This window comes from Nerophis lumbriciformis, linkage group LG37, assembly GCF_033978685.3.
Source record: "Nerophis lumbriciformis linkage group LG37, RoL_Nlum_v2.1, whole genome shotgun sequence".
In the NCBI taxonomy this organism is placed as follows: domain Eukaryota; kingdom Metazoa; phylum Chordata; class Actinopteri; order Syngnathiformes; family Syngnathidae; genus Nerophis; species Nerophis lumbriciformis.
The window spans coordinates 3267226-3287500 of NC_084584.2; the positions used below are offsets into that span (position 1 = coordinate 3267226).

A 20275-nucleotide genomic window follows, 5' to 3' on the forward strand; every position below is an offset into this window, starting at 1 on the left:
ATTGCGCTCTACTACGGTATCGAGCACTATTTTTTGGATAACCTTATTAAGACATATATATATATATATATATATATATATATATATATATGATAAATGATAAATGGGTTGTACTTGTATAGCACTTTTCTACCTTCAAGGTACTCAAAGCGCTTTGACACTACTTCCACATTTACCCATTCACACACACATTCACACACTGATGGAGGGAGCTGCCATGCAAGGCGCTAACCAGCACCCATCAGGAGCAAGGGTGAAGTGTCTTGCTCAGGACACAACGGACATGACGAGGTTGGTACTAGGTGGGGATTGAACCAGGGACCCTCGGGTCGCGCACGGCCACTCTTCCACTGCGCCACGCCGTCCCTATTATATATATATATATATATATATATTAGTATTGTATAGTAGAGGTATATACAGTATATGTATATATTTATATAAGATGTGGTGGTATTATTAAATAGGTGTGTAATTGTTTGGTTGTCAAATGTTAATGTGGTATTATTAAATAATTGTGTAATTGTTTAGTTGTTAAATGTTAAGGTGGTATTTTTAAATAGGTGTGTACTTGGTTGGTTGTCAAATGTTAATGTGGTATTATTAAATAGGTGTGTAATTGTTTGGTTGTCAAATGTTAATGTGGTATTATTAAATAGGTGTGTAATTGTTTGGTTGTCAAATGTTAAGGTGGTATTATTAAATAGGTGTGTACTTGGTTGGTTGTCAAATGTTAATGTGGTATTATTAAATAATTGTGTAATTGTTTAGTTGTTAAATGTTAAGGTGGTATTATTAAATAGGTGTGTAATTGTTTGGTTGTCAAATGTTAAGGTGGTAACAAATAATTGTTTAGTTGTCAAATAATTAATTTTTTTTTAAATTTTTTAAAAGCCCACTTTTTGAATTTTATTGTAAGAATGGAAACATTTTTAAATGCTTATTACTTGAGATAAAACTGCTGGTCGGTTTTGAACATATAAAGTACATTGATCTGTATAATATGCGCGATTAATCGAAGTTAGTCATGAGTGATGAAATGTTTTGTGTAATACACGGTTCTTGTCACCAGAGGGCGCTGTTGTACTGCGGCAGCGTACCATTTTGTCACTAAAAAAAAACCAAACAAATAATAAAATTATTTTATTACAGATGATTCTTTATCCAGTAGCCCTCTTCCGACAAAAAATAATTACAAACAAAATATTACATTTATGTCCTTAAGCGTCTTTCTTTTATACATTTTGATCGGAGTCCAGGACTAACATTCAGCTTGTGACCGGGACAGCAAAATCCACCAATGACAGCAAAGAATACTGATATATTGTACATGCTTAGCCCCGCCCCTCGCAGCCAGAGGGCGGGGCCACAGTAGATTCCCCTTTCTTCTTTAATCAGTGCGGACGATCTCGCGGGAACTTGCATTAGCGGCGAGAGTGTCTTTAAGGCGGAAGCGTTGGCAGGCCACGCCCCCTTGACGCCCGCTGCCATAAAAGCCTTTTGTGTAAATTCATCTAATGTCACATTTACAATATTCACACCTCCATCTTATATACACACCGTCTTCTCGGCTCCTCGTGGGTGAGACGAGAGTGGGGCGTCACACCGGGGAAGGTTTGCGTGGGCACAGCACGGGAAGATCAGCGTCACCTCCCACCCCTCCATGACGTCACTTCCTGTCCAGCGTGGTGCTCCGCTAACTAGCAAATTAGCACGCGGGCTTTTATTTTGTTTCTATCCGTCCCAACGTGACGTCACTTCCTTGACTGGCGTGCGCGATGCTTGGCACCAGCTCATGGCAAATTAGGACGCGGCTTAAAAAAAAAAAAATAATTACAATTATTAAAATTATTAAAAAATAAAATAAAATAAACAAAATAATAAAAATGTGAGTGTGACTGTTGTCTGTCTATCTGTGTTGGCCCTGCGATGAGGTGGCGACTTGTCCAGGGTGTACCCCGCCTTCCGCCCGATTGTAGCTGAGATATGGCTCCTGCGCCCCCCGCGACCCCAAAGGGAATAAGCGGTAGAAAATGGATGGATGGATGGAATAAAAAAATTAAAATAAAAACAAAAAAATATGAAAAAAATAAAAATAATATTAAAATAAAAATAATAATTATTAAAAAAGAAAGAAAAACAAAACAAAAAATAAAATGAGCAATCGGCTTTTTTTCTTGTATCCGTCCCAACGTGACGTCACTTCCTTGACTGGCGTGATGCTTGGCACCAGCTCATAGCAAATTAGGACGCGGCTTAAAAAAAAAGAAATTAATAAAAAAATTAAAAAAATTAAAAAAATGTAATCATTAAAAAATAACATCAAAAAATAAAATAAAACAAAATAATAAAAACACAAAAACAAAAAAATTAAAATTTTAATATTAAAAAATATATATATAAAAAAAAAAAAAAAAAAAAAAGAAAATTAGGACTCGGCCTTTTTTCTTTTATCCGTCCCAACGTGACGTCACTTCCTTGACTAGCGTGCGCGCGATGCTTGGCACCAGTTTATAGCAAATTAGGACGCGGCTTAAAAAAAATAATTTAATAATAAAAATAATTTTAAAAAAGAAAATAAAAAATGAATGAATAAAGAAATACTAAAAAAAAATTAAAAAAAATTATAAAAAAAATCATTGAAAAAAAATAAAATAAAATAAACAAAAAATAAAAATATAAAATTAAAAAATTAAAAAAAAAAAAGAATTATAAAAAAAATAAAAATAAAATTAGGACTCGTCCTTTTTTTTAAATTTATCCATCCCAACGTGACGTCACTTCCTTGACTGGCGTGCGCGATGCTTGGCACCAGCGCATGGCAAATTAGGACGCGGCTTAAAAAAAAAATACTAATAAAAAATAATACAATTATTAAATAATAAAATAAAATAAAAATTAAAAATTAAAACAAAAAAATATGAAAAAAATAAAAATAATATTAAAATAAAAAAATAAAAAAAATAATTATTAAAAAAAGAAAGAAAAACAAAACAAAAAATAAAATTAGCAATCGGCCTTTTTTCTTGTATCCGTCCCAACGTGACGTCACTTCCTTGACTAGCGTGCGCGATGCTTGGCACCAGCTCATGGCAAATTAGGACGCGGCTTAAAAAAATAATAATAATAAAAAAATAATACAATTATTAAAATTATCAAAAAATAAAATAAAATAAAACAAAATAAAAATAAAATAAAAACAAAAACAAAAAAATATGAAAAAAATAAAAATAATATTAAAAAAAAAAGAAAAACAAAACAAAAAATAAAATTAGCAATCACCTTTTTTTCTTGTATCCGTCCCAACGTGACGTCACTTCCTTGACTGGCGTGCGCGATGCTTGGCACCAGCTCATGGCAAATTAGGACGCGGCTTAAAAAAAATAAAATTAATAAAATAATAATACAATTATTAAAAAATAAAATAAAACAAAAAAATAAAAAAATAAAAAAAATAAAAACACAAAAACAAAAAAATATGAAAAAAATAAAAATATTAAAATAAAAATTAAAAAAATTATTATTAAAAAAACAAAGAAAAACAAAACAAAAAATAAAATTAGGAATCGGCCTTTTTTCTTGTATCCGTCCCAACGTGACGTCACTTCCTTGACGAGCGTGCGCGCGATGCTTGGCACCAGCTCATGGCAAATTAGGACGCGTCTTTTTTATTTTATTTTTTTTAAATCCATCCCAACGTGACGTCACTTCCCGTCCACACAATGCTTGGCAACATCTCAATATTCGGCTACCAAGCAAATTAACACGCGGCTTTTTAAAAAAAAAAATTCCACCCCCAACGTGACGTCACTTCCTGTCCAGCGTATAAAATAAGCGCGCAACTTTTTTTTTTAATCCAACCCAACGTGATGTCACTTCCTGTCCAGCGTATAAAATAAGCGCGCAACTTTTTTTTTTAATCCAACCCAACGTGACGTCACTTCCTGTCCACGCCATGCTTGGCACCAGCTCATTCTTGGCTAACTAGCAAATTAGCACGTGGTTATTTTGTTGTTGTTTTTCTATGTGGGGCTTCTTCACTTGCTGCCTGCATGTTGATGCTAACATGGCACTAGCACAAACACCACTTGGCGGTAAAGGAATGCTATTTGACACTAAGCGTGATGCTAGGTGAAGGACAGGTGTGAGGAGCTGGAGATCTGGGAGGTGATGCTGGCGCTCCTGCTCATGCCCTGGTCACTCCTCGCCCCAGCGGACGTCCTCCTCAGAGCCTGCGGGCTGCTCTTCGCTGCTCCGGCACCAGCCGCCTTCTGGCCCCCCGCTGCGGGGAGATGGTGGTGGCTCCAAGGGGGCGGGCCCCCGGCCATCATGGGCGGACCCCATGGCTGCTGGGAGCCGGACCCGCCCTGCTGCTGCTGATGATGATGACTGTGATGGCCGCCGCCGCCACCGCCACCGGGCCAGTGGCCTCCCCCGCCGTGGCCTCCGCCGGCCCCTCCCCCCCAGCCGCCCTGCGATTCGGGGGCCAGGTTGGTGAGGACCATGTTGCTGAAGCCCAGCCTCATAGACTCCGAGTCGAAGGCCTCGCTCTCTCGGGCCTGGCGCTCCAGCAGGGAGCGGATCCTCTCCAAGCGCTCGTTCTGGAGCGTCAGAATCTCCTCCTCGATCTGCGGGCGGGGGCGGGGGGCACAGGTTAGATGGTAAATGGGTTATATATATATAACGTACATTTATTCAGCCTGTTCTTTATTTATTTCAAATTGCCTTTCAAATGTTTATTCTTGGTGTTGGGTTTTATCAAATAAATTTCCCCCAAAAATGCGACTTATTTATGTTTTTTTCCTTCTTTATTATGCATTTTCGGCCGGTGCGACTTATACCTCGGAGCGACTTATAGTCTGAAAATACGGTAAATATTAAGGGTGTAACGGTACACAAAAATTTTGGTTCGGTACGTACCTCGGTTTAGAGGTCACGGTTCGGTTCATTTTCGGTACAGTAAGAAAACAACAAAATATACATTTTTAGGTTATTTATTTACCAAATTTGCAAAATCTCCCACCAAAAATATTTTTCTTATAGAGGAATGGGAACCTTGGATAGGTGAATAATTCATAATAACATTGATTTTGATTCAATATTATGTTTTGAGCAATGACAGTTTGAAAAAAAAAAAAACAGCTTTGTTTTATTAGTCAACATTGCAACTTTTTCTAAATGACATTTAACCTTTAAGCTTTTTTTTATTCCACTTTTGTTATGTTTTTGTTTATTTTAATAGTATTTTTAGAATGTGCCGTGGGCCTTTAAAACATATATATCATTTATATTTTCTTATTTATGAAATATATGTTTTTGTTAACAAGTTAAAGGTGTTTAATGATAATGCAAGCATGTTTAACACATATAGTTAATATTGTTAAAAAATTAAAGGTGTTTAATGATAATACAAGAATGTTTAATACATATAGTTAATAAGTTAAAGGTGTTTAAAGATAATACAAGCATGTTTAACACATATAGTTAATATTGTTAACAAGTAAAAGGTGTTTAAAGATAATGAAAGCATGTTTAACACATATAGTTAATATTGTTAAAAAATTAAAGGTGTTTATTGATAATACAAGAATGTTTAATACATATAGTTAATAAGTTAAAGGTGTTTAAAGATAATACAAGCATGTTTAACACATATAGTTAATATTGTTAATAAGTTAAAGGTGTTTAATGATAATACAAGCATGTTTAACACATATACCGTATTTTCCGCACCATAAGGCGCCCTGGGTTATAAGCCGCGCCTTCAATGAACGCCATATTTCAAAACTTTGTCCACCTATAAGCCGCCCCGTGTTGTAAGCCGCATCTAACTGCGCTAAAGGAATGTCAAAAAAACAGTCAGATAGGTCAGTCAAACTTTAATAATATATTAAAAACCAGCGTGATGTGGGCGCGCATGGAGTCGTATATCAACATGGACAGAGCTGCGTGAAAAAAGCCACCCGGCCTCTTCGCGTAAACTTAAACTTACCTTAACCACTCGCTCATCTTTTCTTCATCCATCCATCCCTTCGAGTTAGCTTTTATGATGACGCCGGCTGGAAAGGTCTCTTTTGGCAAGGTCTTCCTTTTGAATATCACCATGGGTGGAAGTTTCTGGCCATTAGCATGGCAAGCTAGAACCACAGTGAAGGATGACTTCTCATTCCCTGTGGTGCGAATATTCACCGTACGTGCTCCCGTTGTATCCACAGTGCGGTTCACAGGAATATCAAAAGTCAGTGGAACCTCGTCCATGTTGATAATGTTCTCTGGCCGGATCTTTTTTTCAGCTATCTTGTTTTTACAATATGCACGGAAAGTAGCCAGCTTTTCTTGAAAGTCTTTAGGCAGTTGCTGTGAAATAGTAGTCCGTGTGCGGATGGAGAGATTGCGTCTTTTCATGAACCGGATCCCTGTCGTTTAGTAGGAGCCATTTTGTGGTCTTTACAGATGTAAACACACAAAGGAAATGAAACGTACGTAATATCCGCGCGCTTTTTCTTCTTCTACGCGGGCGGGTGGTTGCTTACAGTAGAAGAAGAAGCGCTTCCTGTTCTATGGGGGCGGGTGCTTACCTTGGCGGTTGCTTGCGTAGAAGAAGAAGCGCTTCCTGTTCTACCGGGAAAAAAGATGGCGGCTGTTTACCGTAGTTGCGAGACCTAAACTTTATGAAAATTAATATTAATATTAACCCATATATAAGGCGCACCGGATTATAAGGCGCACTGTCAGCTTTTGAGAAAATTTGTGGTTTTTAGGTGCCCCTTATAGTGCGGAAAATACGGTAGTCAATATTGTTAATAAGTTAAAGGTGTTTAAAGATAATACAAGCATGTTTAACACATATAGTTAATATTGTTAATAAGTTAAAGGTGTTTTAATGAATATACAAGCATGTTTAACACACATAGATTCCTTTCTTTCATGAAGACAAGAATATAAGTTGGTGTATTACCTGATTCTGATGACTTGTATTGATAGGAATCAGACAGTGGTGCTGATAATGTCCGCATTTTCGAATGGAAGAGAAAAAAAAGTCCTCCTTTCTGTCCAATACCACATGAAAGTGGTTGGTTTTTGGCATCTTATTTGTCCAACTTCCGTACTCCTTTGTATACACTTTACAAGAAATACATTGTCGGCAAACTCCGTAGCTTTCTAGCTTGTGCACGCCAGCTTTCTGAGACTCTTGTTTTGGTAGCGCAACTGTGCAACTGTGCAGTCGGTCTTTTGGAGTTTTAACGACAGGTACGGCCGCAAGTCTGTTGAAATAAAGTGTTTCTCGCCTTCCAGTCGGTGATTTTAATGAGTCATCTCAGAAGACCCTCGGGTGCCGTGAATGTCAACCAAGTGACGAAAGTGACGTCGTAGTGAAGATTTATGATCGCTCATTTTTAGGACTATTTTTTTTAATGCCTGGCTGGTGATCGACTGACACACCCTCCGAGATCGACCGGTGGCTCGCGATCGACGTAATGAGCACCCCTGCTCTAATGGATGCATAACGTAACCCCGGCCTCTACTGTAGCGTCTATTCTATGCGCCTTATTATAATGCGTTGACCCTGGATCTCAGGAAACAGAGTGGACCGACACCAGCAGATGACATGGCACCCCAAACCATCACTGATGGTGGAAACTTTACACTAGACTTCAGGCAACGTGGATCCTGTGCCTCTCGTGTCTTCCTCCAGACTTTGGGACCTCGATTTCCAAAGGAAATGCAAAATTTGCATGGTTGGGTGATGGTTTGGGGTGCCATGTCATCTGCTGGTGTCGGTCCACTCTGTTTCCTGAGATCCAGGGTCAACGCAGCCGTCTACCAGCAAGTTTTAGAGCACTTCATGCTTCCTGCTGCTGACCTGCTCTATGGAGATGGAGATTTCAAGTTCCAACAGGACTTGGCGCCTGCACACAGCGCAAAATCTACCCGTGCCTGGTTTACGGACCATGGTATTTCTGTTCTAAATTGGCCCGCCAACTCCCCTGACCTTAGCCCCATAGAAAATCTGTGGGGTATTGTGAAAAGGAAGATGCAGAATGCCAGACCCAAAAACGCAGAAGAGTTGAAGGCCACTATCAGAGCAACCTGGGCTCTCATAACACCTGAGCAGTGCCAGAAACTCATCGACTCCATGCCACGCCGCATTAACGCAGTAATTGAGGCAAAAGGAGCTCCAACCAAGTATTGAGTATTGTACATGCTCATATTTTTCATTTTCATACGTTTCAGTTGGCCAACATTTCTAAAAATCCCTTTTTTGTATTAGCCTTAAGTAATATTCTAATTTTGTGACACACGGAATTTTGGATTTTCATTTGTTGCCACTTCAAATCATCAAAATTAAATGAAATAAACATTTGAATGCATCAGTCTGTGTGCAATGAATAAATATAATGTACAAGTTACACCTTTTGAATGCAATTACTGAAATAAATCAAGTTTTTCAAAATATTCTAATTTACTGGCTTTTACCTGTATATGAACAAAGTTTTAAAATAGGCTATTCACTGAAGGTGCGCCTTATAATCCGGTGCACCTTATAGTGCGGAAAATACGGTACTTGTATAGCACTTTTCTACCTTCAAGGTACTCAAAGTGCTTTGACACTATTCACACATTGATGGCCATGCAATTCCCTAACCACCACCCATCAGGAGCAAGGACACAACGTACATGACAAGGTTGGTAGAAGGTGGGGATCGAACCAGGAACCCTCAGGTTGCTGGCACATCCACTCTCCCAACCACGCCACGCCGTCCCCCGTTAAGGGTGGTGGTCTGGGCACATGTTTTGGAGCGTCTTACTTTCTGCTCCAGCAAGGCCCGGCGAAGGCTGACCCTCTGCTCCAGGTCTCGGCGCTCCTTGTCGTGCTGCGCGTCCGTCTGCATCTTGATCTTGCTCTGGTAGGCGTTGAGCAGCTCCAGCTCCTGCTGAAGCTGCATCCTCAGGACCTGACACTCGCCCTCCTGAGCCTCGTCCAGACGCAGCTGCACGTCAGCACCGTTAGCACGCCGGGGCAAAACAGCAAGTGGCGGCCGTGCGTGGCACTCACCGCCTGCGTGGAGAGCATGTCGTTGATGGAGTGGTCGTACTGCTCGGCCAAGATGGCCAACTTCCTGGTCTGCTCCTCCTTCAGCCTCTTCAGCACCGCCTTGTGGTCGCACTTGGGAGTGGTCTCCAGCAGGTGGTTGCGGAGGGCCTTGTACTGCCGGGTCTGGGTCTTACACGTCTCCTGGAACTGCTTCTTGATCTGCAGCTCCTTGGACTGATGGGACATGTGTGAGAAGACACGTGTGTGTGTGTGTGTGTGTGTGTGTGTGCACTTGTCTCACCATCCTTGTGTGGACATACACTTGACAAACCAACCTTTCTGTGAGGACATTTTGACTTGTGAGGACATTTTCCTGGTCCTCACAACTACAGAAGTAAAATATTTTTTTTTACTTTGTGTGTTTTGCATTCTGAAGTGAGGTTGCAACTCTCTACTCCCATCTAGTGGTAGATATAAATGTTTTCCATCATTCTAGCTATAGTGGAAAGGGGGGCCCTCCCAACCTACTAACCAAACGTGGGTCCACACAAAGTAGGCAAGACATGTATGTGTGTGTGTGTGTGTGTGTGTGTGTGGTACTGTCCATATGAGGTGTGTGTTCTTGTATTTCTGCCCTTCTTGACTTCTGACTTATCACAATATTGCCAATGTTTGTTGTTGTTCTTGTAAAATAGTGACTTTTTTGATCAAAATGATGACTTTTGTCATAATTTTGCCAAGTAAAATTCAGACTATCTTTATAATATTGCCAACATTTGAAAGTTTTCTTATAAAATTGTGACTTTGTCGAGTAAAATTGTTACTTTTTAATGCAAAATGGTGACATTTGCCATAAAATTCTGACTGTTATCACAATATTGCCAATTTTTGTTGTTGTTCTTGTAAAATAGTGACTTTTGTGAGTAAAATGATGACTTTTGTCATAATTTTGCCAAGTAAAATTCAGACTATCTTTATAATATTGCCAACATTTGAAAGTTTTCTTATAAAATTGTGACTTTGTCGAGTAAAATTGTTACTTTTTAATGCAAAATGGTGACATTTGTCATATAAAATTCTGACTGTTATCACAATATTGCAGATTCTTTTGTTGTTCTTGTATAATAGTGACTTTTTTGCAAGAAAAATTCAGATTATCATTTTATTATTGACAAAATGTTTCTTATAAAATTGTGACTTTTGTCAAGTAAAATTATGACTTTTTTTTTTTAAATTGACAAAATGTTAAGCTTTTCTTGTAAAACTGCGACTGTTATTGAGTAAAATTCCAACTTTTATCATAATATTGCACAAATGTTCAGTTTTTCTTGTAAAATTTTGACTTGCGTTGAGTAAAATGACGACTTTTATTAGGCATTTTTCGGAGTTCTCAAGAAAGTAACAAATACAAGAAAGTGTGTGTGTGTTCTTGTATTTCTGCCCTTCTTGAGACAAGAAGAAGGAAAAGTATCTTCCATATGAGGAGGTGTGAACAAGTGATGACATAAATCATGGTCCCAATAACATTGCATCTAATAGACAATGTCTCATTTGCACCCCTGCTGGTGACATCTATCAACATGAGGGTGGTGTCGCTTTTAAAAGTGCTCCCCCTCTGGTCAACATATGAAATAACAAGTGTGTGTAAGAAATTGAAATGCGCCTCCTTTGGCCAAAATTAATTTTAAAAAAAGTAAATAAATATGTATATAGAGACATACTGTAACAACGAAGTAAATAATGAAGAATAAAAACCAATTACAAAAAAATAGATCAACTAAAAGCTGTCTTTCTCACAATGCGTCGACTTTTTTCTTTTAAAATTGGGAGCAATTTTTTATATTCTTTCAGTTTCTGTAATATTGCAATATTTTCTTGTAAAATTATGACTTTTTAATGCAAAATGGTGACATTTGTCATGTAAAATTCTGACTTTTATCAAAATATTGCCTTTTTATTTTGTTGTTCTTGTAAAATAGTGACATTTTTTGAATAAAATGATGACTTTTGTCATCATTTTGCCAAGCAAAATTCCGACTATTATTATATTGCCAACATTTTAAAGTTTTCTGATAGAATTATGACTTTTGTCCTAATTTTGCCAAGTAAAATTCCGACTATTATAATATTGCCAACATTTTAACGGTTTTTGATGAAATTGTGACTTTTGTCGAGTAAAATTAAGACTCTTTTTTTATAAAATTGTCAAAATGTGAAGCTTTTCTTGTAAAACTGCGATTGTTATTGAGTAAAATTTCAACTTTTATCATATTATTGCACAAATGTTCAGTTTTTCTTGCAACATTTTGACTTGCGTTGAGTAAAATGACAACTTTTATTATAATACTGCCAAAATTCTACGTTTTTCTTGTGAAATTACAACTCATTTTTCACAACAAGCTTGTTTATATTTGCATAGTATGTAAATATTATTAATGTTGTAAATGCACTTCCTTATATATCTAGAAAGGCTGGTCCTGAAGAGGGATGAGGTAAGTAATACAAGAACGTGTGTGTGTGTGCCCACCTTGAGGCTCTTGGGCTGCTGCCGGACCTCCATGAAGTGTTTGCGGCGGAGTTCGCGCTCCCTCCTCTTGTTGTACTCCAGCTGGTTGGTGAGTTCTGTCTGGTGCTGGGTGCGGATCAGCTCGGCCCGAGCCTTCTGGATGGTGGCCAGGTGGCGAAACTCCAGCTCCTGCATGGACTCGTGGTGTCTGAGCAGCATGGCGTGCTCCAGGTCCTTCTGGGTCTGACGCTTGTTCAGCTCCTGATGGTCAACAAGGGTGACGTCACATGTCTACACTAGGGTTGTACGGTATACAGGTACTAGTATAGTATCGCAGTACTAATGAATCAAAAACGGTACCATACTCTGTTTGAAAAGTACCAGTACCAGCAGCTAGCAGAGTAATCTCGTAACTTTAGACGTTGCGGACACATCTGCTAGCGTTAGCTGCAGCGAGCTAACTAGCTCAGCTTATAGCAGCCCTAAGCGGCCTACAAGCAACGGTGAACCGGTTGAGACGCATAATAGATTTAGCCCTTTAGCTGGTCCTACACCCCAGTCTACCGGGCACCACACCTTAATCATAGGAGACTCCATCACCCGAAACATAAAGCTTAGCAAATAAGTGTATTCCTGGGGTTCAGAGCACCTGACATTGAAGCTAATCTTAGGGAGCTAACTCGCAACAGGCCTGGTAAACACGTACGACAGGCTAATCGCACCACTAGCTATGCGAACATAGTTGTAGACGTCGGCTCCAACGACACTAGGATGAGACAGTCAAAGATTACAAAGAGGAACATAGCTAGGACTAGAAAGATGTGCAGGCATGGAGTTCTAGTCACTGGCCCCCTGCCTGCGAGAGGCAGTGATGAGAGATTGGCTAGTTTTTGTAGACAACAGGGACTAACATTTATTGATAACCAGGCGTGCTGATGAGAGACGGCCTTCACCCCAACCAGGAAGGCACCATCATTCTGTCTAGGAACATAGACTACTGTTTGAGTCACACTTGACTAACTACACTAGAGCAAGCCCGGTCACAGGCAATTACAGAGTCTGTTAGTCCGGGTGAGGAGTGAGTTAAGATAGAACTAGCCAGTGCCAGGCTGGAAAATCCCTGCACACATAGCATTTCTCCTAGAATAATACACAACTCACATAATGTTTTTTTCTGCAGTGACTGTGCCAGAGGTGGACATGCATTCTACTGAGGTGGCAAATTATGATGCGTTCAGTGTATCGCGGCACCAAGCAAACAATCTGAAGATTCCCGTCATATCAATTCCTAGATATGGTCGAAATGATTTAAGACGCACTACGCAAAATGAACGTAACATTATTAATAGCACTACTACGGATAAGTTTAAGCAAAATTCCTCAAAACATCCCACTACCTATAATATGGGCTTTTTAAACATAAGATCATTGTCTCCCAAAACGTTATTAGCTAATGAGATCATTAGAGACAACAATCTTAACGTCATTGGTCTCAGCGAAACCTGGCTCAAACCAGACACATTTTTCTCGCTTAACAAAGTATCTCCTCCTAAATATACGAATGCACATATTGCCCGTCCCCTTAAAAGGGGTGGAGGGGTCGCAATAATATACAATGAAAACCTTAACCTTACCCCTAACCTAAATAATAAATATAAACCATGTGAGGTGCTTACTATGAGGTCTGACACACCGCTGCCTCTCGACCTAGCTGTTATCTACCGCCCCCCTGGGCCCTATTCGGACTTTATCAGTAAATTCTCAGAGTTTGTCGCTGATCTAGTGACACACGCCTACAATATAATTATAATGGGGGACTTTAATGTCCATATGAATACCCCATCGGACCCTCCGTGCGTGGCGCTCCAGACTATAATTGATAGCTGTGGTCTTACACAAATAATAAAAGAACCCACGCATCGCAACGGTAATACGATAGATCTAGTGCTTGTCCGGGGAGTCACCACCTCCAAAGTTATGATACTCCCGTACACTAAAGTAATGTCCGATCATTACCTTATAAAATTCAAAGTTTTGACTCATTGTCAACAAACCACTACTTTAGCAGCCACAACGTTCATGCTGTCACAACGATGACGATTTAGGGCTATATAAATAAACTGATTAATTGACTGGAGGACGAGGAATAGCTAAACATGCTTCACTACACACCGTAGCTCACCGGCGTCTGAATGTAAACGAACGCCATGGGTGGATCCACACCTGACATCCACTGTAATGATACCAAGTAGTCGATAGTATTATGATTACATTAATATTTGTTATCGTCACAGTCTTTTTTTCGTTCATTGTCTTTTTTAGCACTTCCCTTTCTTTAAAATGGACAACATTTTAGTAGTCATTTTAATTTGTGTAACAGCAGCACAGTTACAGGATAAATAAATGAGTCGTCTTTGTTTGTAAGCACATGAAATATGTGCATGCTTTATTATCTGGTGTCCAATATTGTGTGAGTACCTCTCGGGCCAGGTCCTGCTCCACGTTGTGTCTGGTGATGAGGATCCTGCGCTTAAAGCGTCGACATTCCAGGTCCAAGTACTGTCTCTGTCTCCTGAGCAGGTTGGCCTCCTCCTCCGCCTGCGAGCACACACTAGTAGTGTCAGTCGCTTACACCCGTAGTGTCAGTCGCTTACACCTGTAGTGTCAGTCGCTTACACCCGTAGGGTCAGTCGTTTACACCCGTAGGGTCAGTCGCTTACACCCGTAGCGTCAGTCGCTTACACCCGTAGGGTCAGTCGCTTACACATTTAGTATCAATCGTTTACACCCGTAGGGTCAGTCGCTTACACCCGTAGTGTCAGTCGCTTAAACCTGTAGGGTCAGTCGCTTACACCCGTAGGGTCAGTCGCTTACACATTTAGTATCAATCGCTTACAACTGTAGCGTCAGTCGCTTAAACATTTAGTATCAATCGCTTACAACTGTAGCGTCAGTCGCTTACACATTTAGCATCAGTCGCTTACACCCGTAGAGTCAGTCGTTTACACCCGTAGCGTCAGTCGCTTACAGCCGTAGGGTCAGTCGCTTACAGCCGTAGGGTCAGTCGCTTACAGCCGTAGGGTCAGTCGCTTACACATTTAGTATCAATCGTTTACACCCGTAGGGTCAGTCGCTTGCACCCGTAGCGTCAGTCGCTTACACCCGTAGCGTCAGTCGCTTACACCCGTAGGGTCAGTCGCTTACACCCGTAGCGTCAGTTGCTTACACCCGTAGGGTCAGTCGCTTACACCCGTAGGGTCAGTCGCTTACACCCGTAGCGTCAGTCGCTTACACCCGTAGCGTCAGTCGCTTACACCCGTAGCGTCAGTCGCTTACACCCGTAGCGTCAGTCGCTTACACCTGTAGCGTCAGTCGCTTACACCCGTAGCGTCAGTCACTTACACCCGTAGCGTCAGTCGCCTACACCCGTAACGGCAGTCGCTTACATCCGTGGCGTCAGTCGCTTACACATTTAGCATCAGTCGCTTACACATTTAGCGTCAGTCGCTTGCACCCGTAGGGTCAGTCGCTTGCACCCGTAGGGTCAGTCGCTTGCACCCGTAGGGTCAGTCGCTTGCACCCGTAGGGTCAGTCGCTTGCACCCGTAGCGTCAGTCGCTTGCACCCGTAGCGTCAGTCGCTTGCACCCGTAGCGTCAGTCGCTTACACCCGTAGCGTCAGTCGCTTACACCCGTAGCGTCAGTCGCTTACACCCGTAGGGTCAGTCGCTTACACCCGTAGGGTCAGTCGCTTTGCTTACACCCGTAGGGTCAGTCGCTTACACCCGTAGCGTCAGTCGCTTACACCCGTAGCGTCAGTCGCTTACACCCATAGCTTCAGTCGCTTACACCCGTAGGGTCAGTCGCTTACACCCGTAGGGTCAGTCGCTTACACCCGTAGCGTCAGTCGCTTCGCTTACACCCGTAGGGTCAGTTGCTTTGCTTACACCCGTAGGGTCAGTCGCTTACACCCGTAGCGTCAGTCGCTTCGCTTACACCCGTAGGGTCAGTCGCTTTGCTTACACCCGTAGGGTCAGTCGCTTACACCCGTAGCGTCAGTCGCTTACACCCGTAGCGTCAGTCGCTTACACCCGTAGCGTCAGTCGCCTACACCCGTGGCGTCAGTCGCTTACACCCGTGGCATCAGTCGCTTACACCCGTAGGGTCAGTCGCTTACACCCGTAGGGTCAGTCGCTTACACCCGTGGCATCAGTCGCTTACACCCGTGGCATCAGTCGCTTACACCCGTAGGGTCAGTCGCTTACACCCGTGGCATCAGTCGCTTACACCCGTGGCATCAGTCGCTTACACCCGTGGCATCAGTCGCTTACACCCGTAGGGTCAGTCGCTTACACCCGTAGGGTCAGTCGCTTCGCTTACACCCGTAGGGTCAGTCGCTTACACCCGTAGGGTCAGTCGCTTACACATTTAGTATCAATCGCTTACAACTGTAGCGTCAGTCGCTTAAACATTTAGTATCAATCGCTTACAACTGTAGCGTCAGTCCCTTAAACATTTAGTATCAATCGCTTACAACTGTAGCGTCAGTCGCTTACACATTTAGCATCAGTCGCTTACACCCGTAGCGTCAGTCGCTTACAGCCGTAGCGTCAGTCGCTTACAGCCGTAGCGTCAGTCGCTTACACCCGTAGCGTCAGTCGCTTGCACCCGTAGGGTCAGTCGCTTACACCCGTAGGGTCAGTCGCTTACACCCGTAGCGTCAGTCGCTTACACCCGTAGTGTTAGTCGCTTACACATTTAGTATCAATCGCTTACAACTGTAGCGTCAGTCGCTTACACATTTAGCATCAGTCGCTTACACCCGTAGCGTCAGTCGCTTACAGCCGTAGGGTCAGTCGCTTACACCCGTAGGGTCAGTCGCTTACACCCGTAGGGTCAGTCGCTTACACCTGTAGGGTCAGTCGCTTGCACCCGTAGGGTCAGTCGCTTACACCCGTAGGGTCAGTCGCTTACACCCGTAGGGTCAGTCGCTTACACCCGTAGGGTCAGTCGCTTACACCCGTAGCGTCAGTCGCTTACACCCGTAGTGTCAGTCGCTTACACCCGTAGGGTCAGTCGCTTACACATTTAGTATCAATCGCTTACAACTGTAGCATCAGTCGCTTACACATTTAGCGTCAGTTGCTTACACATTTAGCATCAGTCGCTTACACATTTAGCGTCAGTCGCTTACACCCGTAGGGTCAGTCGCTTGCACCCGTAGCGTCAGTCGCTTACACCCGTAGGGTCAGTCGCTTACCAATCGCTTACAACTGTAGCGTCAGTCGCTTACACATTTAGCATCAGTCGCTTACACATTTAGCGTCAGTTGCTTACACATTTAGCATCAGTCGCTTACACATTTAGCGTCAGTCGCTTACACCCGTAGGGTCAGTCGCTTCGCTTACACCCGTAGCGTCAGTCGCTTACATCCGTGGCCTCAGTCGCTTACACCCGTGGCCTCAGTCGCTTGCACCCGTAGGGTCAGTCGCTTGCACCCGTAGGGTCAGTCGCTTACACCCGTAGCGTCAGTTGCCTACACCCGTGGCGTCAGTCGCTTACACCCGTGGCGTCAGTCCCTTCTAACACCTTTTGCATATTTCATTAAAACCTTTAGCATTGGCAGCTAACATCTTTAGCACAAAGAGCTAACAACTTTAGCGCCAGAGGCTAACAAACACTGATGAAGTACACCATCGACCTCTGACCTGGAAGTGCTGGATGTTCTCCTTCTGCTTGGACAGCCACTCCTGCTTCTCCTTCTTGGGAGTGGACTGGTTCTCACTCAGCTCCTGGTGCAACACAGAGGTGATGATGTCATTGATGCGCCCTCTGCTGTCTGAGTCATGTCATGACAGATTGCAACACTTGATGCTCGCCGGGATTTCTTTCTGCTTTTTTAACGGTATGAAATTCCTTGTCATGGTAAGGACAAAGTGAGTAGTGCAGCAAAGAATCCAGCAGAGGGTGCTGTCTCACACGCCAGACCAGCAAGACGTGATGTGCATGTATGATAGTGTTTGGAGAGTAATACAAATGCATTTTTAGAGCTTGTTCACACGTTCTAGCAAGGCGGTCAGGAAGGTAACTGTTATATCTCCAAAATAGCGATATAGAAAATAACAATATGGTGATATTGGAGTATACGTTCTCACGCAGTTGCTTTTAGCTTACACTTATTACACTACATGCTCTTCTCACTCTTTCTTGTCTCTCCTTCTCACAGAGACATAAAACGAGCGCGCCTTCTTACATACGTCACATACTGTCGTGCGTGCAACGTCATACGCCCTCGTGGAGCAGGGAGGTAATACGAGAGAAAGAAGGTGCGAATCTGCAAACAAATGAGGGAAGACTAATTAATTCCCAAGAAAAACAGCAGGGGGTCCATCGTCTGGCGGTGGTTTGGCTTCAAGCGGGAAGATGTTGAACAGACATCAGTAATATGTCAAGCATGCGGCAAAAGCGTTGCTACAAAAAGTAGCACCACTGCTAATGTGTAGCATCATTTGAAAAGTCACCCGCTAGAGAATGAAGAGTGCTTGAAACTAGGGATGTCCCGATCCGATATTTGGATCGGATCGGCTGCCGATATTTGCCGAAAATTGCGTATCGGCAAGGCATGGGAAAATGCCGATCCAGATCCAGTTTAAAAAAAACAAACTCCGGTCCGTGTTTTCCAACGCACCTATTTTAAACTTTCATGCAGAGAAGGAAATCACAACTAAAAAAATCACTAATTTTTTCATACGGTGTTGATGTGGACATTTTTGCCATTTTGATGGTGTGGAGTCTGGACGTGTGGCACTGAATGGAGATAAGCGTCTCGACAGACGTCACAATATTTGAACAATTATGACGAAAACTGTTGCTCAAGGGTTGGAATTGGGGGTTAAATCACTAAAATGATTCCCGGGCGCAGCCACCGCTGCTGCCCACTGCTCCCCTCACCTCCCAGGGGGTGATCAAGGGTGATGGGTCAAATGCAGAGAATAATTTCGCCACACCTAGTGTGTGTGTGTGACAATCATTGGTACTTTAACTTTAACTTTAACTTTAACTCTGATGATGCATTGCTGTGTGGCACGCACAAAAGTGCTTTCATCAAATGCACTAGATGGCAATATTGTCCTGTTTAAGAGTGTCACAACATTGCTGTTTACGGCAGACGAACTGCTTTACGGTATATAAAAACGTGACTGCTGTTGTTGTGTGCTGTTACCGCGCTGGGAGGACGTTAATGAAACTGCCTAATAATAAACCCACATAAGAAACCAAGAACTCGCCCTCCATCATTCTACAGTTATAACGTGATTGGGCAGGTATGCTGTTTATATTGTGGGTTAGCGGACTCAGGTCCTCATGGACCTGAGTCCGCCTGAATTTCGGGAGATTTTCGGGAGAAAAGTTGTCCCGGGAGGTTTTCGGGAGAGGCGCTGAATTTTGGGAGTCTCCCGGAAAATCCGGGAGGGTTGGCAAGTATGCCTAGCACGCACACACACACACATAAAGCTTGGTACAGTCTTCTTCTAATGCCAAGTGAGGTAGACAGGAGCCAACCTGACAACGAGTGCGCCCTCTATTGGCCTATACAACATAAGTGTAATTATCTCTAAAGGGAGCCAACACAAATGTGCACATACATGAGTAGGTAAATAAAAGATGAGCCACGATACCACGGGAAGCGATCCTTCTGTAGCCAGAGCTGGCGTGAGTGAAAACGTGTTGCCATGGTTACCTCTTTGAGCTGCTCCTTGCGTAGTTTGTACTCTCGTTTCTGAGACTCCAGGAAGTTGCTGAGCTCCTTCTTCTGCTGCACTTGAATGTGCTGCTGGAACTTCTTCTCGTCGTTGGCAAACGTCTTCAGCTGATGGAGACACGCGCGCTTTGTTAGTGTCAGCGCCACATGTGTGTGTGTGTGTGTGTGTGTGTGCTCACGTCTTTGTCCAGCGAGGCCTGGTGCTTCTTGAGCAGCTTGTCCATCTCCTGGGAGAAGTTGCTCCTCTGGCTCTCCAGCTCCTTGTCCAGCCTCAGCCTGTGCTCGTCGTTCTCGCCCTTCAGCTTGTTCTCCATGGCCATCAGGTGCTTCTGGTGCTGCCGCCGCATGCGCTTGTACCCCGACATCTGCTCCCGGAGCTCAGAGTCCTGCTCGTGCTCCTGCATCTCACGCGTCACCTGCGGGACAACATACCGCAACATGGACCGCGGCGCAGGATGCTTCTGTGATCACGCACCAACATCTTATACATCCATCCATCTTCTTCCGCTTATCCGAGGTCGGGTCGCGGGGGCAGCAGCCTAAGCAGGGAAGCCCAGACTTTCCTCTCCCCAGCCACTTCGTCCAGCTCTTCCCGGGGGATCCCGAGGCGTTCCCAGGCCAGCCGGGAGACACAGTCTTCCCAACGTGTCCTGGGTCTTCCCCGTGGCCTCCTACCAGTTGGACGTGCCCTAAACACCTCCCGAGGGAGGCGTTCGGGTGGCATCCTGACCAGATGCCCGAACCACCTCATCTGGCTCCTCTCGATGTGGAGGAGCAGTGGCTTTACTTTGAGCTCCCCTCAGATGGCAGAGCTTCTCACCCTATCTCTAAGGGAGAGCCCCGCCACCCGGCGGAGGAAACTCATTTCGGCCGCCTGTACCCGTGATCTTGTCCTTTCGGTCATAACCCAAAGCTCATGACCATAGGTGAGGATGGGAACGTAGATCGACCGGTAAATTGAGAGCTTTGCCTTCC

At 43.1% G+C, this 20275-nt stretch overlaps 1 protein-coding gene across 2 annotated transcripts in view; it reads right to left on the reverse strand.

Moving 5' to 3' along the window:
* Positions 1-3584: 3584 nt before the first annotated feature.
* Positions 3585-20275, reverse strand: part of LOC133577592 (serine/threonine-protein kinase TAO1-like) — an 82833-nt gene continuing 66142 nt past the window's right edge. For both annotated transcript variants that reach the window (XM_061931585.2, XM_061931584.2), the window contains exons 14-21: positions 19480-19716; positions 19280-19408; positions 17250-17333; positions 14022-14141; positions 11565-11804; positions 9059-9271; positions 8811-8993; positions 3585-4628 (exon numbers count right to left, since the gene is read on the reverse strand). In XM_061931585.2, the coding sequence (XP_061787569.2) occupies positions 4128-4628; positions 8811-8993; positions 9059-9271; positions 11565-11804; positions 14022-14141; positions 17250-17333; positions 19280-19408; positions 19480-19716 (1707 nt within the window). In that variant the 3' untranslated portion in view covers positions 3585-4127. The remainder of the gene's footprint in view (positions 4629-8810; positions 8994-9058; positions 9272-11564; positions 11805-14021; positions 14142-17249; positions 17334-19279; positions 19409-19479; positions 19717-20275) is intronic.